Below are 24,436 nucleotides of genomic sequence, written 5' to 3' on the forward strand. Positions count from 1 at the left end.
AGACTGCAACCTAGACTATAAAAAAAATATATAAAGGCAGCATGCGGGAGGGGATAAAACAGGAAGGCTGTTGGCATGGTTATACAAGAGTGAGACACCCAGACCTACGATTAGAACGATAACGAGAGGATGGTAGCGTAGCTGACACCCAAGAGGGAGTTAACCAAGAGTTTGCAAATTACAGGTTGCTATATGGTGACAAGGAGGGTAGTAGTCAGGAGGAGATGATAGAAACGCTGGGGGATATTGGACTGCCCACGATAAGTTCTGAAGAAAGAGAAGCGTTAGATGCACCTATTACGTTGGGGCGAGTGGTGAGGCAGCTGCCTACCAGTAAGACCCCAGGGGCGGACGGGCTCCCAAGCAAATTTTATAAAGTCTACGGAGAGGAAGTGCCCCCCCTCCCCAATGTTAGAAATGTTAAATGAAGCGTTTGAGGTGGGACGTCTGCCGGAGTCACTCAGAGGCGATTTATGCTTCCCAAACCCAACAAGCCTGGGCATAGCTGTGGATCCTACAGACCTTTGTCGATGTTGAAGCAAGATACTGAGTGCGGTCTTGGCAAACGGGCTGCAGAGAGTTATTGGCAAACTAATACACCCCGACCAGACAGGCTATGTCCCGAATAGAAATATAACACAATCATAGGAGACCAAAGGGTTGTCGAATGGGGGAGTAAGAATGATGGTAAAATGGCAATTGTGTCCTTGGACGCGATAAAGGCTTTTGATTCGGTCAAGTGGCCTTGGCTGCTGGCGGCCCTAGCGGGCTATGGTGTGGGGCCTGGATACATAAGGTGGGCAAGGATGCTATATAGTGACCCGCTGGCCAGGGTCAAAACAGGATCAGTGATATCTGAAAGATGGCAACTTAGTAGAGGCACCAGACAGGGGTGCCCTTGGTCCCAAATGCTCTATATACTGGCCCTGGAACCCTTGGCAATATACCTTAGACAACAAGATATCATTGGTATTGAGATTGGAGGGAGCGACACTTGATCTCCTTATATGCAGATGACTTTTGCATTACTTTAGGCACCCAGAGGAAAATCTCCAGTACATCCTGGAAGTGATGGAAAGATATGCGGGGTTGTCTGGTATAGCGGTGAATCCTCAAAAATCCAGCATTTTCCCGCTAGGCAGTTACAAGGGGATCCCGGTGGGACGGTTGCCAGTGTTACAAACACCATGGGCAGGTGAGCCTTTCCGGTATCTTGGGATAGATGTGTACCACACAGTGGAAGAGCACAGACATAATACTGAGGTAGCCATCCAGAGAATTGAGAAGTGTATGCAGCTCTGGGAGAAGTTACCCTTAGTAATGATGGGGAGAGGGGCAATGCTCAAGATGGTGGTCCTACCTAGGTTCCTGCATTATTTTGGGAATATTCCATACATGATGCCCAAGAAGTTCTTTACTAGACAGAATAGCTTGTGTAGGGAGTTGTGGCACGGTACCCAGAATAGGGTGGCACTATAGAAACTGCAGAATTTCTATGAAAAAGGGGGGATAAAACTGCCTAATTATGAGGTTTACTATGTAGCGAGCCAGCTGCAATACGTTGCTAAGTGGTTCTCGGATGAACAGACCCCCAAATCCAGGTTGTTTGGACAGGACTGTGCCCCATTTTACTTAAGAGATGGTATGGCTGCCCAATGCAGAAATTGAAGGCCGCCCTAAGATGTTGGGGTGGAAGAAGTGGCATCAAGCATTGCAGATGATGGGGAACCCATTCCCATGCTTCCCGCAGGTGCCACTAGTTGCACTGACGGGGGAGATGAGCAGCTGAGGATGATAATTAGGAACCACGGAGTCGGTGGGGTTAGTGACGATGGGAGATATTTGGCAAGAGGGGACCATTACAGATTTTGAAGTACTGGGGGAGGAAATGGGATTACATACGGGTCAGTATATCACATATCATAGAATGGCGCAGATAATTAGGAGAACATGGCCCGAAACGGTCCTGGAAGAACCAGATGCCAGCATAGACATGATTTATGACTTAACGGAGGGAGTGCATGAGATCTCATCTATGAGATGATGTCCAAGGTTGGAAGGGAATTAACACAACTGAGACTAGATTGGGAAGGGGAACTAGGAACCTCGATAGAGGTTGGGATGCAGGAGCGTGCCCTGGGGTACCACAAGAAGGTATCCAGAAATGGTAGACTAAAACAGATACAACTATATATTACACACAGCGCCTATGACACCCCAGAGGATATCTAGGTTTAAAAATGCTGGAAGACAAGCATCTCCCAAATGTGATGAAGAAAAGGCCGGTATTGTACACGTTTTGGTAATGCCCAGTAATTGAGCGTTTCTGGGGTGAAGTAGCAAGGAAACTGGCGGAAAAAGGGGTCACGGGTGTTATCGATACAGCCTGGGTATGCTTGCTGGGGGGGGGTTCCCCAGATTGCAGAAACTTAAGCATGTTAGCAAATTGAAAGATCCAGCATATGTGCTTGCAAAAAGAATTGCCATGGGATGGAAGACCTGTCGCAGGCCACGGCCACGGGTGCTGGTGTGGTGGGGGGGGGGGGGGGGAGTAGTTGCAGAAATGGGCGGAGGCTGAAACCATGGTATGGCAGGAGGCGAGCAATGGTGGGGGAGAGGAGGAGGTGGGAACCCTGATGGCATGGAAATCATTAATAGCGGGATTGTTTGGAACAACACAAGACCTGACAGACTCCACGGAATGCGAGACCCCACCAAGCGAGGCAGGTACAGAAAGCGTGGAATAAACAGGCTCGTAAGGGAGGGTGGGATGAGGGGAGCAGTGACCAAAAATTAAGCAATGTACAATGGAACTGTTGATATTTGTACTGCGTGTTTGGTTTGGATTGTTTTTGTTTGAATAAATCAATAAAATTGTTTTTAAAAAAACTCTGCGCGCCAAACCAGGTTTGGTCGCTTTGTTCGTGAGTCTTTGGCAGATTTCAGAACTGAAGTCTGCCCATGGCGCCGAGTGTCTGGGGTGGGCAGGAAGTGAGGGAGGTACCCAAAACTCCCTGTGCTTAGTCTCCTAGGAGGCCCAAATGGACTCTGGTGTGATTGGCTGACAGTCCAGCAAGGACTGCACCCTGCTGGATGAGTGGCAGCTAGGCTGGAATGAATGGGAGAAAACTGTTTAAAAGGAGTTTCCAGGACTGGAAGGCAGTCGACCCCTGGAACAAAAGAACCAAAGACAAGCTGGAAGAGGGCGGCTGCTGCAACCACTGGACCATTGGTTTGTCTGGTGAAGCCCTGCTGCAACCCTGAATTGCCAGATCTCCAATTGACAGAAGCTCCTTCAAGGATGGCTTCTCCCTTTGAGTTGGTGGGACCAATCAACTCAGCAAACGCCTGGATAATATTCTCGGAGCTGGTTAAGGACACCAGTTACTTTGGAAGCCAGTTACTTGAGCTGAAGTGACACAATTTTCTTTGCTCAGACAATCCCGTGCACATGTCCCCTGACGTCCTCCCTCTTGTCCCCACGACTGGCTCAGGAACAGCGAGACCTGCAGGACCTGCCTGGAACCAACATCTTCAGCTGCATCTTTTTGCTCCACTTTAAGGTACTGTCATACGGTTGAGATCCCAAATATCGCGGTGGAAATTCGTGAAACTTTCCCAACTCGCAGGCCTAATCAGCTTGTGACCCAGCAGATCTTTATCGCCTGAACTACTTCTAAAAACGTTTACAAAGACTTCTCCCTTTGTACCAGAACTGTGATATTCTATCCAAGAATACTACACTATTGACTTTGGCCTATTGAATTGAACTGACCCTCCTGGTACATTGAACCTTTGCATTATCTAAAAGGTGTTTTCTAACCTTTTGTACAAACCTATACTTTTTTATTCCTATTTAAAAGTACTGAAGTGCCATTTGGCTCCTTTTTCAGGGTAGCGCAAACTAGTTTGATACTGTAGTATATTGATGTTTAATATTGAGTTGAAGTAGACATGAAAGTTTTCTAAATGACTGTAAATGTTGAAGTATTTTTTACCAGGAAACCTTGTGTATCTACTTTAACCACTGCGATTGCGATACTTCTGTGTAACTTCTGCTCACATTCCCTCTTGAGATGGCCTGGCTGCTCAGCTCGCTACCAAGTGTGTGGTACAGACTTATACCAAAGGTTGATTTTTGATTACACCTGTAGTCCTAATTGTGTGGTGTTCCCAGAGAGGTACTGCCTGCAATTCTGCCTAACTTGGGGCACCAGATCCCCAATGCTCTCCAGGGAGGGGCAGGACGTGTGGCACTGGGTGGTCGCCCCGGGGATGTTTCTCATTCCATTCCACCTTGCAGGAGTAAAGAAAACTGTTGACTACTCCCTCAGCAGGGCGCTGCGCTCTTGCCCCAAGTGGGAGCTCCCGCAGGGCCAAGTATACAACCTGTTTGACAAATGGGGCAATCGCCAGATTGGCACTGGTGTTAATCACAAACAGATCAGAGGTTCGCCAGCAGGTTGCCCCCAGCCAGGGATCATGGGGCACACATTATCATTCCCCTGGGACGGCCTGTTTCTGTATGCATTCCCTCTGTTGCTTCTTCTAAATCGACTCAGCCGTTGCAGGATGAGCCCTGTCACACCAGCATGGGCGAGGCAGTCAAGCTGCCAGTGGCTGCAGATTTTCTGGCCAGGGAAGGTGGCACAATTCTGCACCATGACTCAGGATCGCTGATGGCCTGGCTTCTGCGGCATTAGAATTTAGGGGTTACAATCTTCTGGCGGACTGCAAGGAGGTACTTTCCAAGGCCAGAGCATCTACGTTGATATTCTACGGACGCCAATGGAAGAGATTTGTTATTTGGTGCTGTTCACAGAAGATCGACCCTCTGAGGGTCACAGCCAATCTGCTACTTCTGTATTTGCCGTTGTTGGCCAAATCGGGGCTGGCTCACACCTCCCAACGTTCATCTGGCGGCTATCTCCCGCTAACCAGATCACCTGGACGACCCTCCTTGTGGTCGCACCTGTTAGTCAAATTTTTCAACGGACTACTTTGCTTGTTCCTGCCGGTTAAGTCCCCCGCGTGGGAGCTCAATGTGGTACTTACTTGGCTCATGGGAGCCCCGTTCGAGCCTATGCATTCTGTTCCACTCAAGTTTCTGTTGTGGAGGGCAGTTTTTACCGTGGCCGTCACATCTGCACGACTGGTGGGTGAGATCCAGGCCCTATCCTGTAAACCGCCTTGATTTTCCACGAGACAATTGGGGCTGTGGACGCACCCCACCTTCATGTACAAGGTGCTGTCGCTCGTTTCATTTAAACAAGCCCTTGGTGTAACCGGTTTTTCTGATGCCTTCGTTGCCAGTTGAAAGGACTTTGCCCTTGCTGGATGTAGCTAGAGTGCTAAAGTTTGTTTACCAGAGTAAGTAGACAAAAGGGATACTAAGTAATCACCCCACCCCCCCTCGTTCAACATAACATGGTGCAGGGGTCCACAAAGAGAAAAGGGCAAGTAAAGTCAATTTCACTTTCCTACTCTTGGAAACAGTCGTTTATCCAAGAGAAGGTATTTAAACCTTGGGACATACAAAGGACTTCTCTGTGATGCACACTGTGCTGTGTCACATTACAAAAGGTGATGCCTATGGAGTTTGTCAAAATCGGATAAAAATCTCAGTCCCTTCAGGATAGAAATGTAAAGTCCTAAAGTCCAGCAAAATAGCTCGGGGGGGGGGGGGGGGGCGGGGTTCTCTAAGGTAGAAGGGAATTGGCACAGATTAATTTTCCCTAACACTACTGTTAAATAATTACAACATACATCTTGTCTAAATGCTACTTGTCTTGGTGGATTTCATTGCTACAGCTCACATGTACCCCTCTTGAGAAGTCTGGCTATTCAATCGCACCACCAACTTGTATAGTGCAGACCTATACCAATAGGTGGGTTACTGAATACCAAGAGGACAAGGTTTGTGTAGTCTCCCCCAGGGTTACTACATATGTTCTTGCCTAACACTTTCCGTACTCTTGTTCAGAAGAGAATTGCCTGACATTTTGGTGCTGGACTGCCCTTGGGCAGGACAAAGACCGATATGTAGTGGACATGTCTCTTCTGTGAAAGGGATGGTGAGCTAAAGAATATGGTTGAGCCTCCAACCCGGGATATAGGCCAGTAGAGAAACATTCCCAGAACCCCCTACTTGACATTTGTTTTGTTTCAGTGTCTACTGTAGCATTTAACCAGCCAGCTCACTTCTCAAGATTGGCCTAGGTTCATCAATCCCCTCTTCATAACCCCCCCCACCGAGAGCAGTGAATGGAAATGTGGCTCTGTGAATCCCCACCCCCACACTCGCAGCCTCCTGTGGAATTAATGTGGGCCATTAACTTCATATTCGTTACCCTTCAATACAGTTGCCAACTGCTGTATAATCTTTTACTCTTCAACTGACCTGCTTGAACAGGGTTCCCAGTATTTAAAGGTGGGGAAGTATACTATTAGACTATTCCCATGTAATTTAATTATTGTAAAGATATTATTTGTTTTTCTGAAACTAAACTGCTATTGTACTTCAACAGTGATTGCTCCAAAAAATGTAAAATCTGACTTCTGTGAAGTATGCAAGATGATTTTAAAGTACCTGGATATGCTTTTGGAGAAAAATGCAACTCAGGCTCAGATTGAGAAGAAACTGAAGATGGTCTGTAACTTCATGCCGTTTAACCTACAGAAAGAGGTAATGTGTGTTAAAAATGCATGTAGTCTTGTCATGGCCTCTGCATGTAGAATCCATTAATGGGTAGTGGACATGCTGGGGCTGCCTGTTGGTTTGGTAGTTTTGCCATGTCCGTTAATCGGTCTTTATTTTACGGCATACATTCAGTCTTGCACAAGTCATCTGTTGGGACAGTTCCTCAAAGGACTTGACCTGCAGCTAGATAACATAAATTCCCTGGTGCTTTCTGTACTGCCACTAACCATAAAGTGGGGCATAGCAACCCACCAAAAAATGTGGTAGCAAGCCTGATTAACTACTGTATGGGATAGTAGGTAGTTGGTTGAGTTTTAACTATCCCTTAGTATACAATCTGGTAGGGCAGTTTTTCTTCCAGCTAAGGGCTTGGCAAAACCATTGAACTGAGTACAAGAATCCACTCTTAGTATAGGGCTGTAGCAATTGAGTATATGGTAGCATAGACTGCTCGGCCAGGCTTATCTTGGGAGGGTAGAGGGCTGTAACTTGATACTAAGATTGTAGCATGCATATGGGCCAAAGACGTACTATTGTAAAAAATGTATTTAAATGCATGTAGACCAAGATGAATCTTGGGTAAATGAGTACTGTCACATTTTTTATATATATTAAAAACACAACACGAATTAAAGCACACAGACCAAAGCATAGAACTTGTTCAGAAAACTAACAGTAGTTCGAATGGATTGTGTCCTCCGTGTTCCACATATTTGACATGTAATGTCCACATCTGTGCACGTTAAACTTTTCGGCAGAGGGCATCCTGTGTCGATGACTGGTCGATGTCCCTCGAAGGCCCTCCATCGAGGGTGACCTCACCGGATGTTATAAATGGGACGCACGGCGCCCGTAGACTCAAGTTCTGTTTTTTCTGCAAATGTGTTTGCTTTGCGAACTCAGCGCGCCTTGTGTATTCGACCCCCACCCCCTCAGACTCCGCGGTCTGGCTGCAAGTCTAACGGGTCGATCACTGACCCGTATCGCATGTGTGGTGTTCGGGCGAAAGTTACGACACCGACTGTTCCAAATGCCAGTCGCTGACTGCTAAGGCCTTGCGGGAACGTAAGGGGAAGCTTCAAGTAGGTAAGTCTAAAAGTAAGTCCAAGGCTATGTCCACAGATGATTCGAGGGGTGACTCTGCGCCTCGGAAGAAGTCCCGGGGATCTCTGTCCCAGAGTGGTTCCTCCATTGCTCGTCCCAGCGTTCTAGGAAGCGTCATCACTGGTCACGTTCCCTGATGTCCTCGGAGGATGGCACTGTGAGGAAAATGGCTTGCCAAACTAAGGCCTCGACCCTGGAGGAATGGCTGCTTTTTGGAGCAGATGTTGATTTTCCAATCGCAGGGCACAGTTCGTCCACGTGCTTCCAGGTCTTGGTCCTCGTCCCCAGCAAGACCACAGAAACCTGCTACGGGCTCGAGGCTGACTCCGTCAGTGCTGTGTCAGATACTGACGTCAAAGCTTTGCCTTTGTATCAGCCCACGGCGCCGTCGGCTCCAGTGTCTACATCAATGCCGAAAATCGTCTTCAAAGCCTTTTGGCTGCAATTTACCGCCTGAGATCTTTACTGCTGTGGCTCCTCCTAGGAAGGCTACTTTCAGGTCTGAGACCTGTTATAGACTCTAGGCCCTTGGCTGGGTGACATGTGAGGAGGATAAGTCAGATTTTGATCTTGACCGTGTTGAGCCTGATGGTGCTCCTGTTTCAGGGGATAGCCAACTGGAGGAGTTGAGACAAACTCTTCATGACGCTAGTGGCCTGGACACTTCTCCGGAAGGGGAATTTGCATCCTACAGGAGACTCATGGCTAGGGTCTCGGAGTATCTGGGCTGGTCCAGTCCTGAAGATTTTGTGCAAGATGATCTCACTGACATTTTAGATCAAGGTCCGTCCTCTGACCCGGTGTTACCTTTTTCATCTTGCCTTACAGAAAAGGGTGGTGGCTGCTTGGCAGTCAACAGAATCGCTTCCGGCTGTTAAAGAAATACCGCACTTCAGGTAGCGAACCCAGCTACATATCCACTCACCCCACTCGTGAGTTTGGTTGTTTATGGCAGCGACAGCCACCTCGAGGCAGGCAGCATGCCCTACCATCCCTCCTGATGGGGACGACAAACGCTTCAACGGTTGGGCACCCAAGGTGTTTTCTGCACAGAGTATGACGCTGAAATCGGCCAACTCCACTTGTGCCTTGGTAAGATTTTCACACGAACTGTTTCTCCAGCAGCTGAGCATATTCCTGAGGGTAAGAAGGGGATCGGTTCCTTGCTCTCGTGCAAGAGGGCAAGGATGCCATGTGTGAATGCCTTCAGTCGGGTTTGGACACAGTGTTAGCCGGTCCATGGCTGCAAGCACCATTATATGCACATTTACCCGGTTGCGGAAGTCTGCTTTTGCTCTGGATGTGCAAGCCCGTCTTTTGAACATGCCCTGATGAGCATTTGTTTTCCAGCAAGGCTGATGAGAGCCTTGAGGTTGCAGGCCTCCAAGTTGCGGCCAAATCTTTATGCGCAGCTGTGCGTCAACCTCCTGCTTTTCGTCCTAGGGGACAGCAGTGGAGGGGAGGTTCTTTTCGTTACTACTCCTTTGGTAGAACAAGAGGAGCCGCCAGTCAAAGTGGTCAGCGTAAAAGTACCCGTGGTGGTCGGGGGGGGGAGGGGATGGAGGTGGCAAAGCCACTCTGGCAGCTGCTGCAGCCGCTCCAACAGTCATGAGACCATGTCCCATGGTTCGCCGGTTGGGGGCAGACTGTCTCAGCATCTTGAAGCGTGGCGAGCCAATAAAACTGATGCGTGGGTTCTGGATTTACAGGGTCACTCGTTGTGCAGAGAGGTGATGCAGCTTTGATTCTGGGCGATCCAGCAGGGGATTTCGCTCTCGGCAGTTCATCTGGCTGGCGACAAAAATGTGGCGGACGCTCTGAGCAGGCAGAGCACCTTCTCTCACGAGTGGCAGTTGGCTCAAAGTCCTTCTGGAGATCTTCATCCTTTGGGGAACCCCACAAGTGGATCTCTTCGCGACAAGTGTCAACAGAAAATGCAAGAGATTTTGCTTAAGGGAATTTCCTCCATGAGGAGCCTTAGACGCGTTCTTGGTAGACTGGTCATTCCCACTGCTGTACGTGTTTCCTGCAGTCACCGTCGTTCCTCAAGTGTTACAGATGTTCAGATCCCACATGAGCCTCATTGCTCCAGATTGGGCCAGGAGAGCGTGGTACCCAGACCTAGTAATGTCCACCTGCCCTCCATGCTGTCTTCCCTACTGAGAGCCTCTGCTCTCGCGAGGGAGTGGGGTGTGTGGGGGGGGGGGGGGGTCAGGTTCTCCATCCAGAAGTCAGGACTCTCAACCTTCACGCTTGGTATCTGAAAGGTTGAGATATAGGGATTGGGACCTCCAGATGATGTAATGGAGGTGTTGCTTTCGGCCAGAAGTCCAGCAACAAAATCCCTGTACCGTTGGCGTACGTTTTGCGACTGGTGCAGAGGACCATGTTTATCCTTTTCACTGTTACATTCCTATGGTTTTGTCTTTCTTGCTTTCTTTGGCCCACAGGGGCCTTCAATTGGGTAAAGGTTACCTGGCGGCGCTGTCTATATTTAAGTGCTCGTCTGAAGAATGTTCTTATTTTAAGATTCCTTTTCATTTCTCAATTTCTTAAAGGACTGACTGTGTTCCCGCAGTCCCCTTTCCAGGTCCCGGTTTGGGATTTGAATTTGGTTTTGAAATTTCTAATGGGTGCTCCACTTGAACTTTTGCACTCTTGTCCTGAGATTGTCCTTCAAGACAGGGTTCTTGGTTGAGATTACTTCCGCTTGCAGAGTGAGTGAATTGCAGGTACTTTCATCTAAGCCGCCCTTTACTTTGTTATACACAAGGACAGGGTTGTACTACAGGTACGTCCTTCCTTTCTACCTAAGGTAGTATCTGAATTTCATTTGAGCCAGAAAGTGGTTCTTCCTGCTTTCTATCCTCCTGGTAAGGAGTGACTCCATAGGTTAGACTGTTTAAACAGACAAAATGGAAATCCTCATCCTGGGACCCAAGGAAATTCTCGCCATTCTAAATTCTCCCACTTCACCATAGACCACACTAACATAGCAGTATCCACTTCAGTAAAGACCCCCAGTCTACTAAGACTCTACACTTTCCATGACTAAACAGTCAGCACCATCTCTTCTGCCTCCGCCCACGCCACTAAACTGATCACGGCAATAAAACCTTTTCTAACCACTCATAATTACCTCTCCATAGCCAGAGCCACAATAGGAGCCAGATTAGACTACTGTAACGCCCTCCTGGCAGGCACCTCTAAAAACCTAAACATGCTCCAAATAACACAACGCACTACATGCAGCCCTACACATTCCCAAAGGTGACCACATAGCCCAGGCCAGACTCGAAGCCCACTGGCTCCCCGTCAAGGAAAGGATCAACTTTAAAATTCTCACCCTCACACAAATGCATCCATCTCTCAGCCCCATCCTACCTCCCAGAAGCAACTCCACACGCCCTACTAGAAGCCACTATTCCAACCACCTCCAGGTCTCCTCCATAAAAAGAGCTAATGCAGGAGGCATCTGCTTCTCCCACATAGCACTGAAGCTCTGGCATGCCCTCCCCAATGCTCTGAGCTAAACCCTCCCTATTGGTATTCTGCAAATCCCTCAAAACTACACTATTTGTATAAGCCTACAATACACCTCACCTGTCTTCACAATGGAACATCTTCAACACCTACACTTTATTACCTACACATACAATGCACCTGTATTCCCACTATGTAACCTCTAAATTGAACTGTAAATTCTAATTTCTATGTAAGTTCTAAGATTTCTTGTAACGAGACGCTGATTTGTAACAGTGCCACGATGCCTATGGGCGCTTTAAAAATACAAATCAAGATCCTAGGAGAGCTCTGAGCTTTTATATTTCTAGGATGTCCATGGTCAGAGTGGACGATCAACTCTTTGTGGGATATTCTGGACAATGATTGGGCCAGGCTGTTACCAAACCTCACCATTAGTGAGTTACCGATTGGTAGGTAAGGACCCTCCTGTAGGGTTGCTAGCTCATTACACTAGGGCTGTGGCTACTTCCACCGCCCTACAACTAAGTTCCTATTCGAAACATTTGTGATGCAGCCACATGGGCTTCTATCCACACTTTTGTTAAACATTACTCTCTGGATATGGGCCGTGGCCAAGATATAGCCTTTGGTAAGGCGTTTCTTTATTCCACCATCTGATTGGATATTCTAAATTCTTTTCCCTCCGTTTTTCTGGTACTGCTTTGGGAGTCAAAGATGAATACGTTGGAGGACACAATCCATTCAAAGAACAAGTTACTTACCAACTGGTAATGTTCTTTCGATTGGATGTTCCTACAACTTATTCCACATCCCCCCTCCCAGCCTACCCCTCTGGAGAATTTCCTATGCGACTGCAGCTTGTTTCTGCAAGGCTTTGTGCAGTCGGCAGGCATCGGATTGGTGCCACACGTTCTGAGGGAAAAAATATACTGAGGCTACGTGCGCCATGTGTCCTATTATACCATCTGGTGACGTCTCCCTCAACGGAGGCCTCTGCGTGCCATTGACCCAATGTCGTCAACGCAAGACGCCCTCTGCTGAGTTTCTGAAGAGCACAGCTGTGGACATTACATGTCAAAGATGTGGAATACATTTGAGGAACATCCAATCGAAAGAATGTTACGGGTTGGTAGGTAACTTGTTCTTCTCCAGCATGGGGGTTTGGCATGGATTCACATGCTCATGAATAATACCTGTCAGGCTGGGAATCCTCGGTAAAGAGAATCTGTTTCACTTCTGAACTTTCTCCTAATAACCAATCACTGGTCTCTGGCGGGGTCATACTGCCCCAGCTGTTAGGCAGAATTACATGCAGTACCCTCTGGGACCACGACATACAATTAGGACTACAGGTGTAAGCAAAACCAACCTTTGGTAGAAGTTTGTACTACAGTTTTTGGTAGCGAACCGAGCAGCCAGGCTTATCTCAAGAGGGAATGTGAACAGTGAAAGGATGTTAGAGGTCTTAAAATCAGTGGTTCAAGTAGACACTTGCACTCAAGGTTTCTTGGTAAAACACTTTAAAGTCATTTAGAAAACATTCACTAGAAGGAGGCAACTTAATATCATCCAAAACACACTTCAATACCAAACCAGTAAGTTTCTGAGTAAATTAGGCTCCCCTGAAATAGGAGCAAAATGGCATTTCAGTCACTTACATAGGCACAAGTTAATAAAATAGATCGCAAATACTTTCTTAGGCAGTGCAAATAGTTTTACTTCAATAGAGGACTCGCTTCAGTTCAATAGGCCTAGGCCAAAGTCAATGGGCTAGTGTCTTGGATAGGAAAGAGCAGTTCTTGTAGTAAACGGTAAGTCTTTGCCAAAGTTCTCAGAAGTAGTTTGTAAGAAAAAGAATCCTATGTTGGGTCACAAGCTGATTAGGCCTGCAGGTACTGGTCAAACAAGCTGACAAATGGAAGATCTTCGGTTCAAGTATCTGTAGTCATGCACACAAGTTGATGTCCTTACCGCTCCCTCCCCCCCTCCCGGTTTAACCTGAGTTGGCTCTGAGAATGGTATCCAGGTGGGAAGAAGTCGTCCTTGAAGGGGCTTCTGTCGAGATTAACTTGGCAATTCTGACCTGCAGCAGGGCTTCACCGGGCAAACCAATGGTCCAGGAGTTGTAGCAACTGTCCTCTTCCAGCTCCTCTCCAGTTCTTTCGTTCCAGTGGTCGACTCTGCCTTCCAAGCCAAGAGACTTAACTTTTGAATAGTTTTCTCCCTTTCATTCCAGCCTAGCTGTCACTCACCCAGCAGGGTGGCTGTCCTTGCCGGACAGTCAGGCAGCCAATCACGCCAGAGTGCTTTTGAGTCTCCTAGGAGACTAAGCACAAGGAGGTTCAGGCACCTCTCCCTTCATGCCCACCCCAGACACTCGGGCACCGGAGGCGGTCTTCAGTCCTGAAGCCTGCCAAAGGCATAGGAACAAAGGGACCAAACCTGGTTTGGCGTGCAGAGACACTCTAGAAGGACCTTTCCAAAAAAACAGTGAAAAAAGACTGGGACCTGTTTAAACAAAGGGGCTTAAGACACCATCTCGAAAAACATGGCTACCACGATTTTTAGCTACCGGTGTTCGCGATCAGGCTAAATCATGGTAGTAACCACTGGCACCAGCCATTTCAATATGAAAGGGAAGCTTTTGACAGCTACAAGAGTGTTTAGACATGGGGATACTAAGTAACCCCTCAGCACTCTATGGGACAATAGTTTGTTAAATTCTATGAATTTAAAAAGACTAAAGTCAATTTAACTTTACATTCTCTGGGAACAGTATTTCATCTCGGTGAAGGTATTGAAACCTTAGAGTCCAAAGGACACCCCAGTGCCACTGCACTAAAGGTGCTGTGTGACACAAGAAGATGATGCCTATGGGGTTATCTAAAACTCCATAACCAGAGCACACAAGAGTAAAGCACTTTGAAAAGTTCAAAGTCCCAAAATATGGCAAAAGAGCTGGTGAGCTCTAAGGTAGAGGGAATTTAGCACTCGGGTGAGAATTCTCCCTAACAATGGGTAACAACGTTTTCCTTCGGTGGGGCTGTTTGAAGGCCACCAACTTTCGCCAAGAGGTGCAATTGAGGGTATTAAACATGCCCTCCGACAGGGATAATTTATTCGGAAAGACTGGATGAGTCCCTCCATGGATGGACGTGGATGCCGAGGCGCCTCGTGCCCCCTGCAAAAGCGACGGCTGTCATTTTGGACCTTTTGAGGAAAGTCCCAAAGTTCCTTCAAGGGCTTCAGCGGAAGCGCATAGTCTTACCGTCAGCCGTCCCACTCTTCGGCCCAGAAGGCCTACATGGGCCGCCGCAAGTCCGGAGGAGTTCGCTGTCGTCGCCAAGGTCCCCAGGGCAGCACCTCCATGGCGAAGCAAGATTGAACCAGCTGTGATGTCGGGGGAGGAGGGGGCACACACCCCAGTGGGAGGCTGGCTGGAGAACCATCAGCGTGCGTGTGGAATCAATCTTCACTGAGACACTCTGGCCCACGGACACACCCTGGAATTCCAACAAGTGTCCGCGCATACCACCCATGGCCAGGCAGGAAAACCACATCCCTCAGCTTCTGCTGGAGGTGTGGGCCATGCTGAAGGGTGCAATAGCGCTTGTCCCAACGAGGCTCCAGAATGTTACTTCCTTGTCAAGAAGACTGGCAGAGGCCCATCCTGGACTTTCGCCGTAGTACATCAGATCCCAGAAGTTTCGGATGGTCACCCTTCAGCATGTGCTAGGACAGCTGGAAGAAGGGATTTCCTGTTGTCTCTAGACTTGAGGATGCCTGCTTTCACATCCCCATTCACAAGGGACACCTGCAAGTTTCTGCGCTTCGTGGTTCCAGGGCAACCTTATTGGTTGAAGGCCCTTCCCTTTGGATTGAAGTCGGCGCCAAGGTTTTTCACCAAGTGCCTGGTGCCAGTGGCAGCGCAGCTGCATCTACGTTTACCCCTACCTGGATGACTGGCTCATCCGAGGGAGATTGCTATCGCACACATGGCGGAAAACGTCCAACTGCTGATGGTGATGGAGCTGGGGTTCTCAGTGAACTATGCAAAATCTTGCTTGGTGCCATTGCAAGACGCTTTTTCTGGGGTCTCAACTCAACACGGTGTCATGCCTGGCATCTGTTGGAGAGGGTAGCAGCCATCCTCGGCAAGGTACACCAGCTGATAGTGAAGATCGCCAGGGTTGGGTCGATCAAGTCCCTTCTCTGCATGTCATTCATATACCTCGCAAGGCTGCGGATGCAGCCACTGCAAGAGTTCCTCGACGCCAGTTGGATCAGGTATCTGGAAGCTTAGAGGACAAGATCTCACCGAGAATTTCCATCAAGCGATATGGTAGTGGGGTGTCGGCATTTGTTGCCGGGCTTGGACTTCCAGACCCCACCTCTTTGGGAGATGGTCACGACAGACGCCACCCTGGAAGGATGGGGCGCACACACAGGTCTCCACGCAAGTGGCCTGTGGCTACTCGAGAAGTCATTGCATATCAACGTACTGGCGCTATGGGTAGTGTTTTGGGCCCTAAAGTCTTTGCTTCCGTCCCTCAAGGGCAAGGTGGTGCGGATCATGGACAACACCGCCACTGTTCTACATTTGAAAGCAGGGGGGCACCAGATCCCTGCCTCTCTACATAGAGGCGCAGGACCTATGGCACTGGACCATTGCCCAGGGGATGTTCCTAGTCCCATTTCATCTGGCAGGAGTGAAAAACATCGCAGATTCCTTCAGCAGGGAGCTGTGCTCGTAGCACGAGTGGGAGCTTAGGCAGGACCAAGTGGATCTTCTGTTCAGACAATGGGGCAATCGCCACCTCAATCTGTTTGCGGCGGTGACCAACACCAAGTGCCCGAGGTTCGCCAGCAGGTTTCCCCAGCTGGGGAAAATGGGGATGCATTCTCATTCCCCTGGGACGGGCTGTTTCTGTATGCGTTCTGCAGACCCGCCATTGCTTCTGCGACTCATCAATCGACTCGGACTGTCCCAGTGCAGGATGATCCTTGTCACACCAGCGTGGCTGTGGCTGATATGGTACCTGGACCTTCTGGACTTATCAGTGTCCCCTCAGTCAAGCTTCCAGTGGCCACAGATCTTCTTGCCAGGGAAGGAGGTGTGATCCTGCATCACAACCCAGGGTCGCTGCACTTGCATGCCTGGCTCCTGCAGCGCAAGAGTTTGGAGGATACGATCTCTGCGGACTAAAAGTAGGTACTTGCCAGGGCTTCGTCAATGCTGAAATGCTACAGACATAAGTGGAAGAAGTTTGCAGTGTGGTGCCGTGCACCCTCTACGGAGTACGGCTCCACAATTGCTGCCATATTTGCTGTTGCTGGCCAAAGCAGGGCTGGCGCATGCTTCCATCAAGGTTTATCTGGCGGCTATCTCCCGCTACACCAGCACTCCGGGATGGTCGTCTGTGGTCACACTGCCTGGTCATTGAATTCATCAAAGGACTTTGCCGTTACTTCCTGCCAGTGAAGGCTCCAGCCCTGTCGGAGCTCAATGTGGTTCTGACTAGGCTCATGGGTCCACTGTTCGAGCCTGTGCATTTGGCACCACTGAAATGCTTATCGTGGAAGACTGCGTTTCTTGTGGCAATCACCTCCGCACGACTAGTGGGAGAGATCGGGACCTCTTGTAAACCACCGTACTTAACTTTTTACAAGACGAGGGTTGTGCTACAGACGCACCCCTCCTTCATGCCCAAGGTGACGCCTGACTTTCATCTCAACGAGCCCTTGATGTTACCTGTTTTCTTCCCTTCGCAGCCGGCTGAGAGGACTTTGCACTTGCTGGATGTGGCTAGAGCGCTGAAGTTCTATGTGGACCACACTGTTTTTGAAAGACATCCCAGCTGTTTGAACTTTGGCCCTGTGAACCAAGGGAAGGCCCTCTCCAAGGCTTGCATTGCCAGGTGGCTCTCTGGCTGCATCGCCCATTGTCACTGGTTGGCAAACCAACTGTTGCCTGGCCATCCCTGCCTATTCGAACAGACAGCTGCAACTACAGCGTTCCTGTCTGGTCTGTCCCTGCTGGAAAGCTGCAGGGCTGCTACGTGGAGGTTGACGCACCTTCACGAGTTTGTCGACCTGGATGCCAGGCAGGAGTCCAGAGTCGGCCAAGCAGTGCTGCGCGACCTGTTCGCTTGAAAGTGAGCCTGGTGAGTGAGTAAGATGCTAAATGTTGAGATGCTTAATGTTGCGCCTTGCCACCTCCCGTGGTTGCATGTGTACTGCTATGTATTCTTTATTCAGGAGCATGTGAATCCATGCCAGACGCCATGCTGGAAAAGGAACAAGTTACTTGCAACTGTTGTCCAGCATGGGTCTGGCATGGATTCACATGTGAACCCTCCTGCCTATCCCTCTGTGGCTTTTCTTCCTGAGGACCAAGAGAATTCTCATAAATGTGCTAATTCCCTCTACCTTGGAGCCCTCCAGCTCTTTTGCTAAACTTTGGGGCTTTGAAATGTTTAATTGTTCTGCATTTCTTTTGGCTATGGAGTTTTAGATTACTCCATAGGCATCTTTTCATGTGTTACACTGCACCCTCAGTGCAGTGACATGGGTGTCTTTTAGACTTCCAAAAGGTTTAAATACCTTCTCTGGGAGAACTACTGTTTCCGGAGAATCTAAGGTTAAATTGACTTTACTAGTTTAATTCCTAGACCCAGCACACACTATCTTCCCATAGAGTGCTGGAGGGGTTACCTAGTATCCCATGTCTAAAAACTCATGTAGCATTCAAATGCTAGCCTTTCCTATTGAAATGGCGGGTGGCAGTGGTTTCACAACAAACTACCATGATTTTTCCGACTGCAAACACCAGTAGCTAAAAATCACAGGAGCCATGTTTTTCAAGATGGCGCCTTAAGCCCCTTTGTTTAAACAGCTCCCAGTTTTTTTTTCATCTTTTTCTTTTTGGAAAGGTCCTTTTAGAGTGTCTCTGCGCGCCAAACCAGGTTTGGTCCCTTTGTATGCCTTGGCAGTCTTCAGGACTGAAGACTGCCTCTGGCGTCGTGTCTGGGGTGGGCAGGAAGTGAGAGGTGCCTGAAACTGCCTGTGCTTGGTCTCCTAGGAGACCCAAATGTACTCTGGCGTGATTGGCTGGCTGCCTGTCCGGCAAGGACAGCCACCCTGCTGGGGGAGTGACAGCTTGTCTGGAATGAAAGCGAGTAAACTGTTTAAAAGGCGAGTGAGTCTCTTGGACTGGAAGGCAGTCGACCACTGGAAGGAAGGAAAAAACTAGTTGGAAGAGGACGGCTGCTGCAACTCCTGGACCGTTGGTTTGCCCAGTGAAGCCCTGCTGCAGGTCTGAATTGCCAAGTTCATTTCGACAGAAGCCTCTTCAAGGCCGACTTCTTCCTTGAGTTGGTGGGAGCAATCCACTCCTAAGCCACATTGATAACATTCTCTAAGCTAGTTAGGTTTAACCAGGGGGAAGGACACCAGCTTGTGTGCTTGACAGCTACTTGATCTGAAGATCTTCCATTTTGCCAGCTATTTTGACCAGTCACCGTGCAGTGCAGGAGTCCCCTGACGTCCTCCCACTTGTGCCCACGACTGAGGCTCTGGCACAGCAAGATCTGCCGGAACTGCCAGGAACCAACGTCTTCAGCTGCATCTTTTTCTTCATATTAAGGTACTGTGCCAACCTCATTGAGAGAACTTGCCGCTCACTGTAAAGTTTGTGAAACTTTCCCAACTTGCAGGCCTAATAGCTTGTGACCCAACATGATGATGCTTCGTACAAACTACTTCTGGGAACTTTGGCAAAGACTACCGTTTACTACAAGAACTGCTCTTTCCTATCCAAGACACTAGCCCATTGACTTTGGCCTAGGCCTATTGAACTGCATAGAGGTCTCTAGTGAACTATTTGCACTTAATAAAAGTATTTGATCTATTTTATTTAACTTTTGCCTTTTACTCCTATTTAAGTGACTGAAATGCCATTTTTCTCCTATTTCAGGGGAGCCTAATTGACTCAAGGGCTTCACAGGGTAATTCAAAGGTCCAGGAGGTTGCAGCAGGCTTCGTGGTGAACTGTCTGTAGACCCAAAACACTGAAGTTTTTAAGCAGGCATTCATGCACAACCTAGGCTGTTGATCACACAGCAGGTTGGCTGTCCTAAAAGCCACCTCACATCCCTTCCTTCCAGAAACACTGGAGCCAGGGGCGGGCTTCAGGGCTGAAGTCTGCCAAAGGCAAGACAAAGGGCTCAAACCTGTCAACGCAGAGTAAAATCCAAGAAAGTCCTCACAAACAAAATGGTAAAGACCGGGGCCATTTTTATAAAATGGTCACCCATGGGTGCTGTACTGCAGCTGATGGTTCAGCCTGCGGTGGAAAAGCACAATGGTTGGAAAACGTAAACCACTGCCACCAGCGATTTAAAGTAATGAGGTAACATAAATGTTACATGAGAAAGTAGGGTAAGGGGCTACTGAGTAACCCTCAGCACTCCACATAAGATGGTGTGTGCTATATCTACAAATAGAAAAGGTAAGTAGTCATTTTCACTTACTTTTCTTGGCAACTGTAGTTCACACAAGAAAAGGTATTTAAACAAAATCTAAAGGTTTTCTCAGTAACACTGCACTGAAGGTACTGTCTCCATACAAAAAACAGGTGCCTATGGAGTTTGTCAGACTCCAAAAACCACATAATCCAAATCGGTTAGCAACACGAGAGAAAAAGGTCTCCTGCCAGGATTAAAAAGAGTAAGTTCTAAAGTCCAGCAAAAGAGCTGGTAGTCTCTTAGGTTGAAGAGAATTGGCACAGAAATGAAAATGCTCACTAACAGTAAGACTCCGCACTTGATTCTAAGGGGGTAGGGGTAAGGGTGTTGCAGGTTAGATAGAGCTCATCTCTGGTCCGTGTCTTTTGCTGGTGCATTGACTATGGGATGAAGAATGCAGTAAAGCACGAAGCTGGACCCCTCTGAGGAATTGACTCGCCGCAGGTAAGCTGTTTCAGATGGTGGGCACAACAGCACAGTGACGCAAAAGGCCTCACTTGTTGCAGTCACTTTCCCTCCCATCTCGGGTTCCCTTGAAGCTAGAACTCCGGAATTTCACTGAACTAAGTTTTGTAGGACAAGCTGAAGATCCTCCAAGTTCCACACCGCAACTCTGAACGGCGACGTCGGTAGAACAAACTCTGAGCTGGTCAGCCACAAGCCTGTGCCAGGACACTTCAGACAGCTCTATTTTGCAGGGTACTGAGCAATGTATGATCCCTCCACTCAAAGGGTCTCTGGTACTTTACGGACTGCTGAAGATGCACCGTACAACGGGGCTCCACCATGGCAGAAGTTGGTCGCCAGACCTCCTTCAGTCTGGTTCTGGTTTGTACATGGCTTTCACAGCTGGACAGGAGTCTTGGTGCCTTCAGGCTACTCCAGGATCAGGGGGTCCTCTTATCCTAAAAGCCAGATAAGAGCTGAAACTCCCAATAGCAGGACTAGTGCCACACACCCCAGCAATCGTCCAGTCTGGACCACTGGTGGGACTGCATACTGTTCAAACACTGAAACCAGTTTGTGGTTTGGGACCATACAGTCCCAGTCCACATTCTGCCAGAACACACATGGCCCTCCAGTAGCCTGCAAAAATCCTCTCCTTATCCAGGCACTGTCCATATAAGGATTTGTCTGGCCTCACAGGCCAGCAAGGAGGACAAGATGAAGGGCAGGCAAACCATGTTTGGACACTAGCCGTAGTTGGTAGCCAAATGCAGCAAACGCAGTAAGGCTAAAACGAAAAGCGCCAGATACTGTTAGTTACTGCCACCAGCTTGTCCATTTAGCACACCTAGAGTAACCAGAAATCCTTTGAGTTAGTCTAGGGCAAAAGTGTACCCCACTGTACCGCATTGTACAATAAGTTACCACAAGTGATAGTTTCCCTTGGTTTTGCGACTATCGCTACTTTTAGTAACTGTTTCCCAGTACTGGCAGCCTGAAGGACATGTCAGTTTCCCCATAACAAAAAAAGCTGTCGGTCAATACAAATGGAAGGAAAGACGCAGTAAAGAGATCTTAACACTCATACCCCGGAGCAGTCTTTTGGGGGTGGGAGGGGGGGAAGGCCAGTGGTTGCATGCTACGGCATAATCGGACCTACTGTGCTCTCCTAGTTGCCTCACCCTGGTGTGGTGCAGTTTGTTGTAGTCAAATATCCCGGAACACATGCATTCTAGGTTTGAGGACCGGTCCTCTGACTAAATAGATGTTTTGCTGATTTCAGGAAAGTCTTGAGTGTAGGTGCTGAAATCGGGGTAAGTGTGCAGTGTTCAAATGGTATGTAGCCAGTAATGACTGGAGGGTCCTAGCAGGTAACTGCACAATTTGGTGAAGATGAAACCATGAATTGTACGAGGAACAACGCTTCGCCAAGCCACAAACCAACACTTTCACTTTTACAAATAGATATAATTGTACTTTAACCAAGATGCATCTTTGCCTACATGTATTTATAATCATTTTTACAATAGTGTTTCAGTATTTCTTAAAACCATATGTATTCTACAATTTCTTTGTACCTTCCTAGAGCCCTCTATCCCTCCTAAGATGAGCCTGGCTGCTCTCTACGCTACCAAATGTTCTCGGATTGTACAGCCTTCTACTAAGAGTGGAGTTTGTGTTGCCTCAGGTACGGTTTTATGAAGCCCTTAGTTGGACTTCAGAAAAGCTGTCCAAACAAACTTGGAGAGGAGGGTTCTGTCTCCACATTGAGGGATGTATTGATCCATCATGGAAACCATGATTTACCATTTGAGCATAATAGAAACTAATAAACGTGTTGACTAGACATATGTAAACTGGCATGCTAGCTAGTTTAAAATCTACAGAAATCTAATTTGTGCCTTGGTGAAATTGCCATTGGTTCTTTTCAATGACCATAAATTGCATGTTGATGTACGAAGTAAACGCCTTGACTAAAGTGACATTTGTTGATACATTTCTTTCTTTTTTAGTGTGATGATTATATTTCACTGTACAGCCAAGAGCTTTTACAGGTTCTCTTGATCGAGATGGATCCTACTTTGGTCTGCATGGCAAGTATCTCAAGGCTTCACCCACTTTGAAAATGCATCCTCCATTTTCAAGCTTTTTAGCATGTGCATTACACACCCTAGATTTGTCATTGCCAGTTTTTTCAATAGCCTTGAGGTTTGAAGGGACCTATTGAGTGGAAGAACAGGGTATCCACCAAGTTATGCCGAGTTTCTTTTGGTTAAGGTAGCAGCCAACCGGTTTCCATCCTAGAAGGCATGGGCTGGTACCACGGTAAAATTAGTCCATTAAACCACACAATATACTGTTTCTAAAATATAAAGAATTGCATTAAGGTTAAACCTTGCCAACTCGGTACTTAAAAATAAATACTGCACGAGCAAAAAGAACAAGGCATTGGTTCTATTTCACCCTAAAACACAATAGTTGTTGAATGTCAAAGGAGAGTATTGGGCCTCTGTAACCTGTAAAAGGGAGAGAAGGGCTGGTGTTTAGTTGGAATTCAATTCATGTTTTGGAGATTTGCTTCCATAGTTTTTCTTGGGACATGGTGTTGGGCAAGATTGTATTCAGTACCCTTTGGGTGCACTAAAACGGCCCTGTCCATCTGGCAATCGAAACCCAACCTTTGGTATAAGTCTACTCTACACAGGTTGGTAGTGTGTGGCGCAGCGAGGTTCATCTCGAGGGGTCCATGTGAGCTGTGGTAGTTGGATTCACAGTGACAAGTATTCAAAAACTCTTACACACAAGGTTTCTTGAGTAAACGATGAATTTACCAGTCAGTTAGAATACTCCTTCAGAAGGGAGCAATATAAAAACGCACAAATGCACTTGGTTCTCTAAATCAGCAAACATGTCACATGGGCACTACCTACAACCTCAGGTGACTTCAATAGCTAGGGTGCTTTTGGCATTAATATAACACTGCACACTAATCAACAAAATTCTAAATGCAACAAAGTCAGTTAACCGGAGAAGAGTCCTTCAGGGAGCCTAGGTCAGCCAATGTTAAGTTGGCAAAAGTCAAGGTGAACTGAAGGACTTTTTGCAGGCGAGTAGAAAGTCTTTCAATGTTTAAAGTCTTGATAGAATAGAAGAAATCCAAGTAGGGCCACAAGCTGATTAGGCTTGTGAAGAAGCTGCAAGCAACTGTCACAACCCTCACCCAAAACCCCCTCTGGCAAACCCATTGGCCAGGTGGAGTCAGGACTCTGGCTTCTAGAGCCTGGCATCCTCTTCAAAAGCCCTCATGTGGCCAGGCTCATACATCATGAAAAACAATGTGCTTGGGAACTACTTTATTGTGTTGTCAGCCAACATGGAGGCATCCACATAGCTTGGTTCCTAAGAACCAAGCTATGCTGTCTAGTGTTGTGGGTGTGGTAGCCTAGGGACTACTTTACCTAGACTATTTTGTTGGGGCTATTTAAACCACACCCGAGCAAGACAACACGTTTCGCGTTACTTTGCGCCTTGCAACGTGACGCTCACCGTTTCCAGCTATTTCCCCGAACCTCGGAGAAGCAGAACCTACAAGGAGACAAATCATTAGCAGCAGCATCTTACCTGCAGTCTTCATCTTTAAACACTCGCAGCTACTGAGAACAGCTTCCTCGAAGCAGTAGAGATTTACAAATTACAAACTGCTCAAAAGGCTTACCTGGCTAGTCGCCTCTCGGCTGGCACCACTCCGGACATTCCACTTGCGCTGAAGAACACGCGACCTACAAGGAAGGAAAACACAGGTTAGCAAAGGCAAGACTTTGCGGCGCATAGCGCTTGCTTACCGCATCATAGCGCTCTTAATGTGCCTGTGCCATCATTTACCAGCGGGGCTCAACCAAGCCAGTTCGCCGCGCTGAAGCTCCGCATACCTAAGGGAGAAAAGACATTTTAAACAAAGGCATACAGAATAGCAACAAAACTAATGAACAGCAATAAGACCTACCAGAACAATATCAAACGGACCGGTGTCAGGTAACTGGACCGCACTCGCCCATGAAAGAGAACGCGCCCCTGCAAAGAAGGCAGGATGGAGAGCATGCCTAATTCTACCATAAGGTGAGGCGAGGGCACCAGAGGGTGAAATCATATGTGGGTGGAGGGAGGATACTTAACC

General features: G+C 47.9%; 1 protein-coding gene across 2 annotated transcripts in view; it reads left to right on the plus strand.

The window, feature by feature from the left end:
- Positions 1–24,436, plus strand: part of PSAP (prosaposin) — a 314,987-nt gene that overhangs the window by 266,674 nt on the left and 23,877 nt on the right. Inside the window, exons 11-12 of one of the 2 annotated variants that reach the window (XM_069610721.1) lie at positions 6,528–6,685; positions 22,275–22,355. In XM_069610721.1, coding sequence (XP_069466822.1) covers positions 6,528–6,685; positions 22,275–22,355 — 239 coding nt within the window. Of the gene's footprint in view, positions 1–6,527; positions 6,686–22,274; positions 22,360–24,436 lie in introns of both variants that reach the window. The other variant, XM_069610722.1, reaches the window with a different exon arrangement.

Source organism: Ambystoma mexicanum, chromosome 8, assembly GCF_040938575.1.
Source record: "Ambystoma mexicanum isolate Mex_15411 chromosome 8, UKY_AmexF1_1, whole genome shotgun sequence".
In the NCBI taxonomy this organism is placed as follows: domain Eukaryota; kingdom Metazoa; phylum Chordata; class Amphibia; order Caudata; family Ambystomatidae; genus Ambystoma; species Ambystoma mexicanum.